Source organism: Odocoileus virginianus, chromosome 5, assembly GCF_023699985.2.
Source record: "Odocoileus virginianus isolate 20LAN1187 ecotype Illinois chromosome 5, Ovbor_1.2, whole genome shotgun sequence".
NCBI lineage: Eukaryota > Metazoa > Chordata > Mammalia > Artiodactyla > Cervidae > Odocoileus > Odocoileus virginianus.
The window spans coordinates 90,148,429-90,167,695 of NC_069678.1; the positions used below are offsets into that span (position 1 = coordinate 90,148,429).

The window sequence follows — 19,267 nt, forward strand, 5'->3', positions numbered from 1 at the left end:
TCTCTGGGCCTGGTGTGAGAGGCTGCTGCTGTTGTCCCCTCAATGTCTTCTCAACTCTGGTGAATTGATCAGGTTAACTTACCAAGTGGTCTGGGTGTGCAGGGAGGAGAGTTTACATATATATTACAGCTCTTTGAGTGACAGCTGTGGGTCCAAGGTGATCATCATTGCCCCTCCCATTGAGTGACAGCTGTGGGTCCAAGGTGATCATCATTGCCCCTCCCTTTGAGTGACAGCTGTGGGTCCAAGGTGATCATCATTGCCTCTCCCATTGAGTGCTCTAAACAGTGCCCAAGGCTTGGCAGCCCTTGCTGGGCAACACAGAACTAGGGGCAAGGGCCGGATATTTCTCCCCTCTTCCTTTGCCATACCCTTTTTTGAGGGGGAGAAATGGAGAAGAGGATTTTGGAGTTGACCACTAAGGATAAGAAAATCAGTGCCTGAGAAATCTAAGGAGCAAAGGGTTTCTATTCTAAGCTCCAAAAAGAAAGCATTCTTTGGAGACAGAAAAGTTGAAGCTTAAGTTCTGCGTTACTTTTCTGCATGCTAGTATAGCTGTCGAAAGGCAAGCTAAACTTTGACCCTGGTATGACTGAAGCAGAGAGCGGTGAGCTGACCACACACCCTCTGCCCAGAGCACTGAGCCAGCAGCTCCAGCTCCCTTCTGATGAAGCCAGCCCAGGGCCTGTGCGGCGGCTGCTGCTAGGGCCCAGCTTCACTAGCTTGGGAATCACATACTGGAGAGATGAGAGCCTGTGAGTCTGGGAGATCGGGGCACTCAGTGTCTTCGTGTTCCATGCACTGGGGTAGGAACACATGGTACTTGATTTAAACAGGTTTCTAATATTAATTCAGTCCACAGCCGCACAAACCATACTTGAGTCTCTTCCATAAAGCATCAGGTTATACTCACCCGAGAGCAGTGGAGATAAGGTGCTCAGAATTTCTTGTGCAAATTCTCAACTGCCTCTCTACAAACTTCACCCTGAATGGCTCAGAGTGGGTGTCTCAGGGTTTTATTTCCCAGAGGTCTATCTAATAATTTTGGGGGCTTCCTCTCCTGAGGTTTGTACACTGAAAAACGGGAAAGTATTTGGGGGAGGAATATTGGGGAGGGAGGAATATTGTGATCTTGATGGCTCAGCTGGTAAATCCGCCTACAATGCAGCAGACCTGGGTTCAATCCCTGAGTTGGGAAGATCCCCAGGAGAAAGGAACGGTTACCCACTCCAATATTCTGGCCTGGAGAATTCCATGGACAGTATAGTCCATGGTGTCGCAAAGAGTTGGACACGACTGAGTGACTTTCACTTTATTGTGATACTCTGATTATAGCATTCCTGAGATGGACTATCTTCTACCTTTCTGTCCTGCTCACTGCCTGGCATGGGGCCTGGAATACGGTATTGCCTAGTAAATGTTGAATGAGAAAGACTACCCCTTTCAGAGCCACCATTTATGTCTGTCAAATGAAAATAGTCATTCATGCCTGTCTCAGAGTTGCTGTGAGGCATGTTGAAAGATGTATGTGAATGTATTATGTCCGGCGCTACTCTTCAAGCATATAGATTTGTTAATAGCACAACTGCATCATGTTTTGTGGACCACTTCTCAAAGGCCTGTGGTCTCATAAGCATCTCAAACTTAACATCTTTAAAAATGTGATCTTCCTTCTCTAAAAACCTGCTCTTCCTCCTGCGTTTTCCATCTCAATAAAGCAGACCTCCACATACCCAGTCACTCAGGCTGGAAACCTGAAGGACATTCTCGATCCCTCCTTCCTTACTCCCATAATCAAACTATCTATAAGTCCTGTTATTTCTACTTTCACACTACATCTTGAATCACCTCTATAGCCAATGCCCTGATCCAAGATTTCATAATTTCTTACCAGCTGTTGGCAGCAGCCTCCTGATCTCCCCACTCATATTTTTGCCTCCTTTCCATCCAATCTGCACAGTGGCCAAAGGGTAACATTTATATAATTAAATTAGAGGATGCCAGTCCCTCACTCAAAACCTTTCTGTGCCTTCCAATGCATTCAGAATTAAGTTCAAGCTCCCCATGGCCTACAAGACCCTCCATGACATAACCGTGCCTTCCACCCTCCAGTCACATTACACTCAGCTTCAGGGGCTTCCTAAGTATCCTTCCCTTTTCCTGGAATGATCTTCTCTCCACTGTCTTTTTTTTTTTTTTTAAACTTTTTATCTTGCATGGGGGTATAGCTGATGAACAATGTGATTTCGGGTGAACAGCAAACAGACTCAGATGGCACTAGTGATAAAGAACCCACCTGCCAATGCAGGAGACAAGAGGCACTGGTTCGATGCCTGGGTTGGGAAGGAGGACATGGCAACCCACTCCAGTATTCTTGCCTGGAGAGTCCCTATGGACAGAGAAACCTGGTGACTACATGGGGTCACAAAGAGCTGGACATGACTGAAGTGACTGAGATGCACCCATGCACAGGGCCTCAGCCAAACATATACATGTATCTATTCTCCCCCAAACTCCCTTCCCATCCAGGCTGCCACATAATTCTTCAGAGATGCTTCCATTACGACCTCTTTCTTAATTAGGTTACCTCTGTTTTCTTTCTTTTTTTTTCTTTTGGGTCTTTTATTACAGTTTACCACTTTAATGCTTGTTTGGGTCAGCTTTCCCCATTAGACTATCTTCTGTGAAAGCAGAGAACATATCTATTTTGTTCTTAAAAATGTATGTTTCAGGTAGCACCATGCCTAGCACATAGCATTATTAATAAAAATGTATTGAGCAATCAATGGTCTGAAGGCTGGAAGAGCTCATGGTGAAGAGCCAGGAGCTGAATGGTTCACAGGGATGCTTTCTAATGTGGGATGGAATAGATAGAGGTGGTTGCTATGTGAGACCTTAAGCCCTTCCCCTGCAGCTTACACGTGGCATGACCCTGGAATAAGTCATTCTGAAATTTTCCTCAGCTGGAAAATGAAGCTAAAGTGAACTGGCTTGGTTTAGCTCCCAGGGTTATGGTTAGGATCACGGGAGATGTGAGATGTGATTAATGTGAGATGAGTGAGCACGTCTAAGAGGCTGTGAACATGCTGACTGACCCACTGCTGAGGGAGGGGTGGGGCTCATCACGGTCTAGCTGAGTGGGAAGGAGAAGCCAAGTCCTGCCGAAGCCCCGTAGCTGCCAGCCCACGGGCCTAGCCCAGGCCTCGCCCTGCACTGGGCCCCCTGAGTGGGTCGGGCTGGAGGTCTGCCTGTGGGCCTGGAGTCTCAGTGAGCTGGGGAAACAGCGGCAGGTCTGTGTACAGCCGGTGTCACCTCAGGGTCTACCTTTTGAGACCCAGATGCCAGATCTCTGACCCTTGTGGATGTATCATCTTGGTCTGTTCTACCCACGTCCTTCCCATCCCCTCATTCTCTCCGCTCTTCTCTCACCTGAAAGCTTTTTCATTTTCAGTTTATTGATCCAGTTCTTCCCTGGGGTGGGATACATAATGGGAAAAGGGGCTTTGAAGTAGCTTCAGCCTAAGGGTGATTGGAGGAGGCTGTGGGGCTGGACACTGGGGTTCCTTCCCTTCGCTTTAGAAGGAACCATGAGCTGGTATTCTTGATGGCTGCAGGGTAGCGCTGGGGGTGAGGAGGCAGCTCCCAGCTCCTGGCTGGAGAGTCACTGGGCCCAGTCCGAGGGGTGGAGGGTGCTGCAGCCGGACTGGGAGAGTCCTGTAGCTTTTTCAGTCCTCATCTCTTTTTTTCTCAGCGGCTGAAGGAAGGGAAAAAACTGACTGCCCACCCTTCTCTTTGTTTGTCTTGTCTAATTTAACTTATGTTATTTATCAAAAAGACAGGTTATTTGGGAAACCAGATGGACCCAGGCAAAAATCATCTGGGTTTTCCAAACGTGAAAAATTAGGTTCTGGGGGCCCAGGAGGAAAGGCGTATGAATGTGTGTGTGTGTGTGTGTGTGTGTGTGTGTGTGTGTGTGTGTGTGTTTGGGAGGCGGTGAGGAGTATTGAGAGTACTTTATGTTTCTGCAGTCAGACCCAGAAATTGCTCCATCACATCCAAGCTCTCCTCCTCCCTCTTTTTTCTTCAAGTTCTTTATGATTACAAACTAAATGAGAAAACTGAAATCTCGACGTTGGTGGCTGGGAGTGTGGAAAGGTTTAATTGGCCAAGGATGAGAACATGTCAGAGCCGTAGCAGAATGGCGGCTGACAGCTTTCTCCAGCTCTCCTGCCCTCGCCTCCTCCCACAGATACACTGGGTTAGCCAGAGTTTCAGGTACAGAGAAGTTTCTGGAGCAGAAATCTGGTCTATCTCTTGTCCTTTCAGTGTTAGCATCCCAAAACGATCATAGCAGGGATGGAAGTTAGACATTAGGGGAAGAACTTACCCTTTCATAACTTTCTGATGATGATATGGCCAAAGAACACTGGAGACGGGACTTCCCTGGTGGTCCAGCGGTTAAGACTCAGTGCTCCCAATTCAGGGGGCTCAGGTTCGATTCCTGGTCAGGGAACTAGATCCCAGCTGTCCAAACTAAAAGTGTGCCACAACTAAGACCCAGTGCAGCCAAATAAATAAATATTAAAAAAAAAAAAAAAAAGAATCCGCCGTGCAATGCAGGGGATGTGGGTTTCATCCCTGATCAGGGAACTAAGATCTCACACTCTGTGGAGCAGCTGAGGCCATGTGCCAAAACTAGAGAGTCCATGTGCTGCAATGAAATACCCTGCATGATGCAAAGAAGACCCTGCGTGCCACGACTAAGACCCAATGCAGCCAAATAAATAAATATTTTAAAACATAATAAAGGACATTGGGAGTTGAGGCTTGTCTGTCCATTAAATGTCCAGGGAGGGAACCAGTTCTGTAGATGCAACTAGGAATTTTTAAAGCTTTTCTCTGTAACAAGCAACAGTATAGGGCAGCATTATCAGGAGGGAGCTGAAGTAGGAGGCTCTGGAGGCATGACTCGAGGCTGCAACTGAGGAAATGTTCTGTCTGAAAGCACAGAGTCCTCTCTCTGCGTGTACACATGCACACACACAGCAGAGCCCAGATCCTTTCTGGCCTGAAGAATCTTTGGCAAGAGCAAGAGAACTTGTCCCATTGTGGGGGTCATTTTTCAAAGCGTCACTGGACTGTGAAAGCCCCTTAATAACTTGATCTGTATAATCTGAGTTAATACTAACTCCGCAGTTGTGAGGATTAAAATTTGAGAAATTTGTAAAGCGTCTGCCTCCAAGCCCGGCACCTAGGAAACCTCAATGAATGCTTGTTGAATGAATGAACCCATGAAGCAGAGCGTTAAGGCTCCCTTGACCATTTCCAAAGGTCAATGTGTAAGAGCTTGAATAACAGGCTTGGGGGCTGTCCTGTGGAGCCTGGAGCCTGAGGCATGACCTAACCCTGCCATTCATTCAACACATGTTTATTGAGTTTCTGTAGTGTGTGGGGTAGACCCCGTGATGTACCATCCCAACCCCTTTAGTGAAGGCCTTGCTGGCCTGGCTGCAGACAGCCTTTAGTCAGGAGAATGCCTCAGTTTCAGAGGAGACCTCACCCAACACCCACATCCCTCCCCTGCACAGCCCACATCCTGCAATGACAGAAGTGTAAAGCCCTGGCCATGTTGGCTCATTTCAGGACAGTTCTAAAGGGCCCATTCTTGCTTCCGAGCTCCCTGAGGGGTTGACTGAGCCTCCATCACGGACCTGTATGGTAGCTCAGCTGCTGGCCCCTCCCTTCCACAGACATTGATCCCAAGGGCACTTCTTAGTAACTATCTACATCCTAAACTGTCTGAGTCTGTCTCCTGAGGAATCGAGCCTATGACTGTGCTAGTCCTGTGGCCAAGGCTTTAGGACAAGAAGGGACAGAGACTCCTTTGCAGTTTCCAGCATCCGTTCCCAGCGTTGGAGGTGTCCCTGCAGCCTTTTTATGAATATGTCCACCAGAGGGCAGCATCAGCATAGCAACCTGTCCTGAGGCTCAGTGAAGTGGGCTTGGGGTCTTCCCCCCATCCCCCTCCAACTACACCCCCTCCCTGCCTCATTCAGTATAAGGCAGGATGACCTTCCTCCATATGCCCACCCGCCTGAGGGAAGACAACTTTGGGAAACTGTCTAAGCCTTACTTGTCAGTCTCAGCACGAGCCCCTCCCACCCCAGTGCAAGGCAAATTTGTCTTCACAGTGTGGACCCTTCCCCCGCAGCTGGCAACCTCCTTGTCCAGGATCTCCCGCCTCTCCACACTCACCATCCATAATAGATTTGTTTTCTGTGTGACAAAGTAATTATGAGCTTGGGGCCAGGGGGCCCAGGGGCCAGTCTGAAGATGGTCACTTCAATCTGGTTCTCCCTGTTCTGCTAGCATTATTGATTTTTTTTCTTTTATTTATTATGATGATTTTTCTGTGTGAACTGTCTCTGGTGACATGAGCTATGGAGGTGAGAGGGCAAAAGCAAATTTATTCTTGTCACAATTTAGCTTCTTGAAACCACCCACTTGACATTTTTTTTTTAATCCGCTAGTTTTAGCATCTTTGCTTACCTGCCTTCATTCAGTTCCCTGTTCCCCAAAGTTCTTCCAAAGGTTCTTTCAGGAATTGGAGCCAGATGTGGCTAGCGGATGCCATTATATATCAGCAAGCTTTTATTGCATTCCCATTATTGGGCAGTTATTTTCCAGGCTGAACTCCCCAACTTCCTGCTTTCTCAGCCCTTCCCCTGGGGCAGTTCTGAGACAGGCCAAGCTATGTTTTTGTTGTTTTTTTTTTCTTGCAAGAGATTTTCTGGCTGTGAAATGGGTATGAGGAAAAGCTGACAAGGAAGCTATCGGAGAGTGAGATGGAGTGGAACCTATTCCAAAAGCTCGTCAGCCTGACCTTCAGGCTGCTAACGGCCCCTTCAGGCTACTTCCAGACTTTAGACTACAAGTGGGAGGGGGCACAGTGATTGCCTGGCTGCAGAGAGTCAGCTGAGGCCAAGGGCGATTTGTGGGGCCACGATTTCCCCAGCCTGTTTTCTCTGTGTGTGCCAGGAGAATGAATAAATCATTGTTCAGGGGTGGGATGCAGCTGCCGGGCTCCTCCCCTCGGCACATGCCCGGACTCCAGCCTCTCCATTGAGGACTGCTGGAGCAGAGCGCTTTATACACCCAGCTCCCCAAATCCTATTGAGGCCTCCCCCTTTGCACGAGCCACCGGCTCCAGGCCCATTCAGCCTGGCCCTTTGTGCTGGAGGTTAAGTGGTTACATGTGGGGGACACCCAGAAAGGACCTGTCAGGCCCTGAAAGGCTGTGCTGATACTGTGCCCTCCTACTGATGAATGGGTGGGTGGAGGAGAGGTGGGCAGCCAGAGGCTGGGGTGGGGGCGAGGGCTGGGGATTATGGAGGCAGCTGCTAGGAAGGAGGTGGAACAGACACTCCCTTCTCTCATTCCCCCTTCGGATCAGCTTCTCTTACTTACTCTCTCTGCTGTGGGCTCTGGGATCTTAGGTTTGGCCTCTCTGGGCTTCTGGTGGAAGAGAGGCCACTTACCACTTGGGTGGATAGGGGAGAAAGCATCTGTACTACCTTTCCTGCTTCCAGCACCTCCAAAACACCCCTACGTTTCTCCTTTTCCCCTTCAGGGTCAGAAGAGAGGATGTGGGTGGTGGGGGTGGTCGACAAATCCATCTGCTAGGTTCCTGTGGAGCACTGGATTTGGAACTGCCCCACTGAGATCAACTCTGAATATTCACTGGAAGGACTGATGCTGAAGCTGAAGCTCCAGTATTTTGGTCATCTAATGTGAACAGATGACTCATTGGAAAAGTCCCTGATGCTGGGAAAGATCGATCAAGGGCAGAAGAAGAGGGCTTCAGAGGATGAGATAGCTGGATGGCATTACCAATGCAATGAACATGAACTTGGGCAAATTCTGGGAGACACTAGGGGATAGGGAAGCCTCGTGTGCTGCAGTCCATGGGGTTGCAAAGAGTCGGATACAACTGGGCGACTGAACACCACCACCACCACCACCACTGAGCTTTAAAATCTTCCTGGGAGGCCTCTCAGGAGCTGTGCAGGGTGGAGGGTTCAGGGTAGGAGAGATCTCAAACTGGGTATATGACAAAGATTTTGTTGGAAAAGGATGATTCTAAGACTTAAAAAAAAAAAAGCCTCAAAACTTCATATTTGGTGTACTACCCCCTCATTTTACAGCTGAGAAAACAGCCATGTGGGGCTGGAGACTGGACTTGTCTTATGCTGTATGCTCAGTTTTTCAGTCGTGTCCGGCTCTTTGAGACCCCATGGACCTGCAGACCTCTTCTGTCCATGGGATTCTCCAAGCAACAATACTGGAGTGGGTTGCCATTTCCTCCTTCAGGGGATCTTCCCAACCCAGGATCAAACCCATGTCTCCTGTGTCTTCTTTACCAACTGAGGCACTAGGGAAGCCCCTGGCCATGTCTTACCTAAGGTGATCACACAGCAGTTTTTGGCTAGACTAGAATGGCACTTTGCCTTTAAGAGGTGGTGGAGAAATGAATGAATAGAACAACTAGGTCACCATCTTCCTAGGCCTTCCTTCCCTGAGATGAGCTAAGTCTGAGGAACGGTTTTTCTTCCTGCCTTAAGGGCTCTTTGGTACTTCAAAGGTCCTGCAGGGCTGTGCCTGGCCTTAGGAGCCCAAGTAACAATGTTCATAATCTTAATGTTATTTAACAATGTTCAAGGCATCTTATCTTTATTTAACCTAAAAAGGTTAAAATGCTTTGATTTGCCCAAGTTCCCAAAGTCATGTGGAAAGTTAACAGAGAATATGAGCTCAGGAAAAAGAAGAAAACAGGTCACAGTGTATTGGGTTGGCCAAAAGTTCACTCAGGCTTTTCCACACAGTGTAATGGAAAACCCTGAACGAACTCTTTGGCCAGCGCTATAGCTTGTTCCCCAAGATTAGATGCCAGTGCTTTGTTTTGATGTGGAATCTTTGGGAGCTTCCTCATCTACCTTCCTGCCATTCACAATATGAAGCCCAAGGTCCCTGGAATGGTGGTCAAGGCCTTTCACAACTGGGCCAGATTTATCCTTCAGCCTCTTCTCCCATCTCCATTTACCCCTCAAGCTCCAGCCACACTGACCTCCTCTGTGTTATCTGAACACACACTCTGCACACGGTTTCCTCTGCCTTCGCTTGCTTGCTCTTGGTGAGCTTCTATTCATCCTTCAAGGCCTTCAAATATTACCCCTGTGAAGCCTTTCCTTACCCTCTTTTGGGCTCATTAATTTTGCCTTCCAGCTCTGTTGCAGGATCTGTCACATTGTATAGCCCACTCTTTTCTGACTATTTCCCTTTCTAAACAGTGCTGTCCGAGGCCACCACCAATCCTGATTCTGCGCTGATTCATTCCCTGGCACAAAGCAGGTAACTGGGTGCTGAATGTGAATGAATGGATGGGAAAGGGCAGGGTGCTTGAGACCGAAACACGTTGATCCTACCCATCTCTTTCTTCCAGGAGTACTGACATTGAGAAATTATCCACCTATTGACAAACTCATGTCGATTCTATTACCTGAAGTAGAAATTTCTCTCATGTTCCCTTGTCTGACATCCCCGGCCCCTTGGGCCTGGATCTGGTTACTCCTTGCTAGCCAATCTTAGCTCTGGTATCTGTCTGCTCACCAAGATATCAGTTCACTGCCACTGCGGGATCTTCATGATGGGCTGGCCTGCTACAGAGCCCTGTTCAGGCTGGTACTATCCATCTCAGGTGATTTCTGTGTCCCTGCCAGTTAAGTCCCTGCAACCTCTGTGGCTGGGTGGACACAGCCACAGACACCTCTTCACCTGGGGAGACTGATCCCCTGGCAGCCTGACTAAGGAAGCCTCTGGTGACTGAAGAACAGACAGCTGGTGGTGGTAGTTTAGACGCTCAGTCATGTCCGACTCTTGCAGCCTCATGGACTGGAGCCCACCAGGCTCCTCTGTCCACGGGATTTCCCAGGCAAGTATACTGGAGTGGGTTGCCATTTCCTTCTCCAGGGCATCTTCCCCACCCAGGGATTGAACCCACATCTCCTGCATTTCAGGCGGATTCTTTACTGCTAATCCACCAGGGAAGCCCATAACTGACATCTACGTGTCGCTTTTCTGTAGTCATGGACTCCCCTTCCCTCCCAGAAGGGTTTTTGTCCTCTAGGCTTCCAGCTGCCTGAAAATCCTGGAGTTGCCAGGACCACTGTCAGAGCACTTACTTTGTTAATCACACAGTGTTAGAGTATCCCACCCAACGTGATCCCTGGCTAAGGAAAGAGATGCCCTTGGAATTCACTTGTCAGGTATTGTTATTTAGAAATAACCAGCTTTATAGAACAATGGAGTGACCAACTGATGACTCAGCTGTGTCAGGTTATTGCACACCGAGTAAAATAGAGGCTTGAAATAAACAATCGGTATATAATTATTTTTTATTTTTTTGTAGCCAGAATACATAGGAAGAGGTAGAGGTAGGTGTGGCATGTTACATGATTGTACCTAGTGACTTTCTCAGAGTCTGTCTCCTGTCTCTGACATTCTACATTCTGCAGTTCGGGAGGTTTTAGCATCTAGGGAGGAATGTTTCTAACCAGGGAATGCAAAGATGATTCCACTGCATTTTGGGCTCCTCATAATACTAAAGGAATAGGAGAAAGGAGGTCACACTGTAGGCTGGACTGATAATGACTATTAAGGGGAAATAGAGTTGCTACTACTTAATGAGGGCTGAGAGGTACCTGAGTGGGACCCAGGGGACCACCCTGTACTCTTGTGCTAATCAAGATTCTTTCAACTGCCAGTCAGAGAAACTCCCTTCGAGTCAGGCTTGGAAAAATAAGGGCCTGGTGTACCAAGGCCTCGGAAACAAGGGCAGGACTATTACCAGGACTTCTGTCCTTCTGTGTCTGCATGCAGACTACTTTCTCCTACAAATAGGCTGACTTCTATTTGGCAAGGAATGTGACTGCTGTGGCCCCAGGCTCACATCTTCCTTGCTTTGCCTTCCTTTAATTTTATTTCAGAAAGTCCCAGAGAAGGCCTCTGACTCACCTAGAGTGGGAGTCGTAATCCTCGGCTCCTCAAACTTCCATGAGATCCACCCAGTTAGAGCTGGGAGAGACCAGGCCCAAAGGAGAGGCAGGAGGAGCTTTTCAGGACTCACCAAACAAATAATTAGACAAGGCTGTGACTGTATGACATGGAAGACCTGCATCACTGCACACCACCAAAGCTCAGACACTTTACAAGTGAGGATTTGGGTCACATCAGAAGGAAGAAAACTCCAGTTGAAGGTAAGGGGAACTTGCAGTAGATAAGGGAAAAGGGGGCTAGTTAGGCCTTGGTACCTGATGTGGAAATGGGACTGAGGTCTCTGCATGTATATTTTTAGCTGGAGGGGTGTCCAAAGCTTGAGTTACTTCTGCCTTTTCCTTTTTATTTCCTCTTCCCTCTTAAAATAAGAATTTTCATAATTATATTTTTTTCTTCCCTTATTTTGTATATAGGATTTGTTGGTGTGATTTAATTTGCCATTTACTTTCTAGGTTGTGCTAGTCACTCAATGTGTCTGACTCTTTGCCACCCCGTGGACTATATAGCCTGCTAGGCGCCTCTGTCTGTGGAATCCTCCAGGCAAGAATACTGGATTGGGTTGCTATTTTCTTCTCCAGAGGATCTTCCTGACCCAGGGACTAAACCCAGGTCTCCTGTATAGCAGGCATCTGAGCCACCAGAGACTCTCTAGGTTGCAGAATGGTAAGTTGGAATTAAGTTGGAAATGGAAGAGGATGGCTTATCATGGAGATTAGAAACAAATTCTTCCTTTTAAAGAAAAAAAAAAGCAAAAGAAAGGGAAGAGGGAAAGACAAGGGTACTTTTTTGGCCTCCAGGCACAGCTTGTGGGATTTTAGTTCTCCAACCAGGGATGGAATCGGAACCCTTGGCAGTGAAATCACAGATCCTAACCACTGGTGGTTGTTGTTTGGTCACCCAGTTGTGTCTGACTCTTTTTGACCCCATGGACTGCAGCATGCCAGGCCTCCCTGTCCCTCACCATCTCCTGAAATTTGCCCAAGTTTATTCCAGTTCATCGGTGATGCCATCCAGCCATCTCATCCTCTGACACCCTCTTCCCCTTCTGCCCTCAATCTTTCCCAGTATCAGGGACTTTTCCAATGTGTCGGCTGTTCACATCAGATGAACAAAATACCGGAGCTTCAGCTTCAGCATCTGTCCTTCCAATGAGTATTCAGGGTTGATTGCCCTTAAGATTGACTGGTTTGATCTCCTTGCTCTACAGGGACTTTCAAGAGTTTTTTCCAGCACCACAGTTCAAAGGCATCAATTCTTTGGAGCTCTGCCTTATTTATGGTCCAGCTCTCAGAACCATACAAGACCAATGGGAAGACCACAGCCTTGCCTATTTGAACCTTTGTGGGCAGAGTAATGTCTCTGCATTTCAACACACTGTCTAGGTTTGTCATAGCTTTCCTGCTAAGAAGCAATTGTCTTCTGATTTCATGGCTTCAGTCACCATCCGCAGTGACTTTAGAGCCCAAGAAGAGGAAATCTGTCACTACTTCCACCTTTTCCCTTTCTATCTGTCATGAAGTAATGGGGCTGGATGCCATGATCTTAGTTTTTTAATATTTAGTTTTAAGCTGGTTCTTTCACTTTCCTCCTTTCCCCTCATCCAGAGGCTCCTCAGATCCTCCTCGCTTTCTGCCATTAGAATGGTATCATCTGTATATCTAAGGTTGTTGATGTTTCTCCCGCCTATCTTGATTTCAGCTTGTAACTTATCCAGCCCCGCATTTCTCATGATGTGCTCAGCGTATAAATTAAACAGTGACGGCAGACAGCCTTGCTGTATACGACTCCTTGCTCCATCTTGAGCCAATCAGTTGTTCCATACAAGGTTCTAACTGCCGCTTCTTGGCCCACATACAGGTATCCCAGGAGACAGCTAAGATGGTCTGGTGTTCCCATCTCCTTAAGAGCTTTCCACAGTTTGTTATAATCCACACAGTCAAAGGCTTTAGCATAGTCAATGAAACAGGTAGATGTTTTTCTGAAATTCCTTTGCTTTCTCTATGATCAGGTGAATGCTGGCTATTTGATTTCTGGTTCCTCTGCCTTCCCAGGGTATTTTTAAACGTATTATGATTGAAAGATGAATCATATTTAATTGGTGGCATGGAGGGGGGAGCATGAGAAAGGTATGGCAAATTGCTAGGTTTACAGTAAAGCTGTGGGTGTGGAAGGGACCTCCTGGAAGCTCACTGGCCCTAAAGGCTAAATTTGTCACAGACGTCTTTCTGGGGCTGCCTCTCCCTAAGGGAGGTTTTATCATTAGAGTCAGCAATTACTCTGTTCATTAAGTGACTTCAATGAAATAAGCACAAAACGAACCTATAACTTCAAATTGTGAAAGAAAAGGAAAAAAAGCCTTGGGATAATATAATAAGGGAACTATCCGGCCTAGGAGGTCAGAGAAGGTTTACCTGAGAAGAGATCTGAGATAGGAGAGGAGAGAGAATTTTAGGCAGAGGGAACAGTGCGGCAGAAAGGAGCGCGAGGCTTCTCAGCTGCAGAGCCCAAGAGCAAAGGCTGAAGCTGGAGCGAGAGAGCAGGATGCTGAGCCCCGCGGCGGCTGCCTTAAGGATTTAAGCGGCAATGCGGCAGCCCCTGATGGCTTTTAGGCTGGAGGGTGGCGGTGTCACGATCAGATTGTCATTCTGAAAGTGGCACTGTGAGGCAAACCGATCGTTGAGAACCAGTGAATGCGGTTAAGAATTAAATAGGACCTGCAAGGCTGGGTCCAGGCTGCCGGAGGCGGGGGAGGCGGTTCCGGCGCTCGGAACCGCGCGCGGCTCCGCAGAAAACCGAACCGGCCCACGTGGGCCAGGCCGCCCCGCCCCGCCGTGCTGACGCCGCCCGACTCCGCAGTCCGGGCCTGGGCTGGGCGCAGCGCCCGGGAACCTGCACTCCACGCCCCGACCCGCGGGGACGCCCAGGCCGAGGGACCACCTCCCCAGCCCGGAGGGAGCAGTTCCCGCCGCGGGGACCTCGCCACCAGAGCCAGCCGGGCGGGGCGGCGCCTCCAGGCCGTGAGTCGGGGCTAGAGCGGGAGGGTTTGGACCCCAGCCGCAAGGGGCTGGGGTCGTTGCCTCTGCCCAGCTGCCTTTTGCTGGGGGGGTTCGTGTGGGGGTGGGAATAGGGAATAATGGTCTGGATCCTCTGTCTCCTGGGGATGGTCTCCCTCTCCCGCAAGTCTAGGCAGGAAGGGAAGCCGCCTCCGCTCATCCTTACTGCCACCCCTCCACCCCCCCCCCAACTTCCCACCTCCACCATCCCCGCCCCCCCCCCCCCCCGACAAACTGCGGATTAGCTTGGAGAGAAGCCTGATGCCAGGATGTCTCGGTTCCCATTTTACCTTCCCTGAGACCCCCTTTATCTTTCCACCACCCCCGCCTGTTTGCAGCTTGCTTCACGGCCCCGCCCAAGTTTAGAAAAAAAGAAAACATTTGGGCGGGGACGATCTCCAGGCACCTTGTTTAGCGAGATGGAGTCTGTAGGTTACCAAGGGACTGTCCCTACACTGTCGCCCCCAGGACTTCTTCCCAGTACTGTACTGGATGTGGGAGGGTCCCTGCCACATTCACTGACACTCCCCCTTCCTCTTACTGATTCCGTTTTTCTAATCCTAGTAATTTATGGTCAGTAGAAACTTCTTGTCAATTTAAATCCAGATTTTGGGAGAAGTCGGTTATTGGAAGGAAAGAATAATGTGGTGTGTCCTCTCTCCAGGGCCTCAGGATGGAGCTAGACAGAGGCAAGGACTCAGGATAGTAATAAACATGGAAGGAAGGGGTGAGGTCAGAGGAGAGGATTTTCAGTGGGAGAAGGGCTTCCTCACTGGGCAGGGGAAGGAACCCAACTCAGCTCTTCCAGCCCTGAGCAGTCAGCAGCCCAGATCCAACTGCCCTGCTCACTCACTTAGCAAGGATGCACTGCCACCTGCCAGGTGCCAGGTTCTGTGCTGGCTCCTGAACATGGTGGAGGTTATAGAGAGGAATTCCATGTCCAGTAGGGGGGCCAGTAGGCTGCTATTACAAGATAGAGGAAACAAAAACAAGTTGAATAGACATTTACTGACCATCAGCTATGTGCCGGGGACAGGAAACAAACAGGCATAAGACAGCATGTATCCAAGCAGTGAGGGTCCAGAGGAAGGCACTGTTGGCTGTGTGTGTTTGTACATAGGCACCGTGGGGAGAACGCCAGGATGGCTTCAGGGAGGTGGGGATATTAGAGCTGAGTCTTAGCATACAAAGACTTCCCTTGTGGCTCAGCTGGGAAAGAATCTGCCTGCAGTGCAGGAGACCTGGGTTCGATCCTTGGGTTGGGAAGATCCCCTGGAGAAGGTAAATTCTGCCCACTCCAGTATTCTGGCCTGGAGAATTCCATGGACTTTATAGTCCATGGGGTCGCAAAGAGTTGGACACGACTGAGCAGCTTTCACTTCACTTAGTATACGGAAAGGAATATGTCAATGAGCTGGGATGGAAGGGGAGAGGAAGGAGATATTGGGCCAAGGGGATTGTGGGAGGAGAATAATGGTGTGTTCTGAGATCTCTGAGCAGTTTGGGATGGTGGGAGGGGCTGAGTGGTAAGAGGCAGGTCTGAGGCAGTGAGCAGGGGCCAGAAGAAACACAGCCGCTTAGGCCACGAAGAGGTTCAGCAGGAGGTTAGGGCGGGAGCCATGACAAATTTACATTTTTAACTAGAGGCAGAGAGGTCAGTGAAAAAGTCGTGGCAGTCAGTAATCCAGGTTAGAAATGGCCCAAACCAAGAGAAAGGGGAGATGTATGTACATGCGCAGGCATGCGTATGTGCCCACAGTTTCCAGTCGGCGTGACTGACTGGAGAGTGGGCCTGCTTTGCTGAGGACACTGAATAGGGGGAGCAGGGCGGGCTGTGTAGAATCTGTGGAGCCCATGGTTGGTTGCAGAATTCAGTAGCATTTGGATCTGACTCTCTGACAGATCCGAGAGTCCCCAGCACACGGTAGTTCTTGAACCTCTGGCGGAAGATGAGGTCGTCTGGGGAGAAGTGTCTATGAGGAGAGGACGGCTTGCCTCAGGGCTGAGGGAGAGCCTGTGAGGAGACTGAGAATCGGGGTCAGGAAGGGAAGAGGACAACCCCAGGGAGGCGTTAACAGAGTCAAGGCAAAGGCCTTGTGTCTGTTGCTCGGGTCTCTCGACTTCAGGCACCCCACCTTCACCTGCTCTGACTCATTCTTCTGCTTCCCATCTACAGACCAGATGTTCGCCATCCAGCCAGGGGTAGCTGAGGGGGGTCAGTTCCTGGGGGGCCCACCTCCTGGAGCATGTCCACCCGAACTTCAACCAGACAGCAACTCCAACTTCATGACGAGTGCCAAGGATGCCAATGAGAATTGGCACGGGATGCCAGGCCAAGTGGAGCCCGTACTAACGAGGAGCTCCTCTGACTTGCCCTCTGACAACCAGGATTTCCAGGCTCCTGGACTCCCTGAGGGGGAGGTCCGCAGCCCGCCGGAGGGGGCAGAGATTCCTGGAGCTGGGCCTGAGAAGACGGGAGGTGCCAGCACAGTCTGCTCCCCTCTGGAGGACAACGGCTATGCCAGCAGCTCCCTGAGCGTTGACAGCCCTAGCTGCAGCCCTGAGTCTGCCTGTGGGACCCCTCCTGGCCCTCCAGACCACCTTCTGCCCTCAGTGGCCCAGGCCGTGCAGCAGCTGCAGGCTCAAGAGCGCTACAAAGAGCAGGAGAAGGAGAAGCACCACGTGCACTTGGTGATGTACCGTCGCCTGGCCCTGCTCCAGTGGATCCGGGGCCTGCAGCACCAGTTGGTTGACCAGCAGGCCCGTCTGCAGGAGAGCTTTGACACCATTTTAGACAACCGGAAGGAGCTTATCCGCTGTCTCCAACAGAGGGCAGTACCATCCAGGCCCCAGGACCAAGACTAAGGGTGTCTCTGTACAGGGGTGCAAGGGTTTATGTATATATTTGCAGACATGTGTGTGGTTATGCACAAGCAAGTACAGATCATTTGCTGCTATAAGTGCAGGGAAGCATAAGTGAGTATGTCAGTGCTAACATGTAGGCAGATGTGCACAGGCCACGTGTGAATCTGCACCTGTGCATCAGTATGTGTGCTGTGTGGACACACAAGCCTATGTGTGAGTATGTACATATGTGTATGTATAGCATGTATGTTGTTGTTATTGTTTAGTTGCTAAGTCATGTCCTACTTTTTTGTGACCCTGTGGACTGTAGCATACCAGGCTCCTGTGTCCATGGGATTTCCCAGGCAAGAATACTGGAGTGGGTTGCCATTTCCTTCTCCCAGGGATCTACCTGACCCAGGGATCGAACCTATGTCTTCTGTATTGGCAGGTGGATTCTTTACCACCTGAGTTACCGGGGAAGCCCATAGTATATATGTAGGAGGAAGTATATTTGTATGTGCATGCATGGATGGGTACCCCATGGTGTGTATCTATGTGCATGAGTGAAGACATGCAAAAGATATGTGTTTACATATGAGTGAGTTTGAGTGTGCAGATTTCTGGTGGGTATTTGTGAACGAGCCCTCGTGTGTACAGGCCTATGTGTAGGGGTGCATGTGTGTGCATGGGATATGCATATTAGGAGCATGTATGTTCAATTGTATATGTAGGGCATCCATCCATACCTTATGTTACCTGTGGTCTACACTACCCTTTTGTCTCCACAGGGTCCCACTGCTCCCCTGGAGAAAGGGCTAGCCTGCTCTCATTTATCTGAAGGTTGTGGCTGATTGATCCATTCTCTTGGAATTTCTCAGGCTAACTCTTTTGATCCCTCACCTTCACTCCTCCAAGACCTTGCTCTGCTAAGGCTGTTGTCCCTGATGGGTTTCCTGCTCTGGCCAACCATGGCTTTTTGGCTGCAATTTTTCCAGGGCAATTGGTGGAGAACTGCTCTCAGGGAAGAGAACTAGGATGGTGATTGCCACCATGGCAGGCACGGGGGCGAGATCAGAGAAGAAGATAGAGGACTGTCCTGCTTGAACTCTGCCACTGGGCACATGTGAGATGGAGATGGAGGAGATGACAATGGTAGGACCCTGAGAAGACTAGGAGAATGGGAATTCTAAAACACCAGTTCCAAACAAATCACATCCCTCCACTGCAGAGGATCTGTTGCAAACCTTATTGGCTTAAACTTCTGATGAAAAGGAATCTGTGTTGATATAATGTCATATGTCAATTACACCTCAATAAAAAATAAAAAAAAGAAAAGGAATGTGTGCTTTCTAAGCTTGCAAGGAATGGACAGGTATTCTAAGGCTGTTGGGGAAAACCTTACTTCATTCTCTGTGTTTCTACTTGCTGTGCCTTTCTGGCTTTCGCAACACTGGATGTCAAATTAATTTGGTCTCTGTCCCTGAAATCGGACTGTCTGGGCCAGGAGGAGTCACAGTTCAGCCTTCCAGAGTGGGCAGTGGGCAGTGTCAGTCCAGCTCCTGGAAGCTCTTAGGATGCTGGGCCATGCCCCCTTATGTCATTGCATGGGGTTGATGGGCTCCCACAGAGCCTCTGTGAGGTAGAGAGTGGGTAGGTTCTAGGGAGAACCAAGGACTAAGGTAGCTGAGCTCCCTGCTTTGATTTTGTGAGCCAAGAGGATACAAGACCCTGATGGGTGAGCAGTGACCTGGAGGTCTCTGACGTCGCCTCTGGCCCATCTCCCTATCTGCCACATGTGTGGGTGAGTAAGTGAAAGGTACAGGGCGTGAGGCTGAAGCATTGGGCCTGGGGACTCTTACGTGGTGAGTATGAACCTGGCCTCTGGACCAAAGCTAGGAAGAATAAACCAAGGCAAAGAAATGCATTTCTTGGGTTTGTGTTTCTACCCTACCTGTTATCAGGAGGCCTCTTTTCCACACTGTCTGAGCTCCCTTTTTGAGCAGGGTTCTGGACTCCGAGCTGGGGTGGGTGGGTGGAAGGAAGATACTGGGAGGAGGAATTCAGTCTGCTACGGCTGGCAGTCTCATGGGGGTTTATGGGGACGTGGGTGTGGGGGGATCTCTCCTTGGGGGCCTCTCAGTCCAACAGGGGAGACTTTGGCTTCTGCCCAAGAGATTGTCCTTGTCCTAAGGCACCTTTAGGCCTAAAAGGGAGGGGTGTCAATTGTGAGGGACACATGCATGCCCCACATTCAT

General features: G+C 49.5%; 1 protein-coding gene across 1 annotated transcript; it reads left to right on the top strand.

Moving 5' to 3' along the window:
• Positions 1-13,901: 13,901 nt before the first annotated feature.
• On the top strand, positions 13,902-18,347 carry C5H1orf216 (chromosome 5 C1orf216 homolog). Its single transcript, XM_020880248.2, has 2 exons — positions 13,902-14,129; positions 16,342-18,347. The coding sequence occupies exon 2, from the start codon at positions 16,347-16,349 to the stop codon at positions 17,028-17,030; it is 684 nt and encodes a 227-aa protein (XP_020735907.2). The 5' UTR covers positions 13,902-14,129; positions 16,342-16,346; the 3' UTR covers positions 17,031-18,347.
• Positions 18,348-19,267: the final 920 nt, after the last annotated feature.

Coding starts and splice junctions, on each gene's coding strand:
- C5H1orf216 (XM_020880248.2), top strand. CDS start 16,347: ATGTTCGCCATCCAGCCAGGGGTAGCTGAGGGGGGTCAGTTCCTGGGG.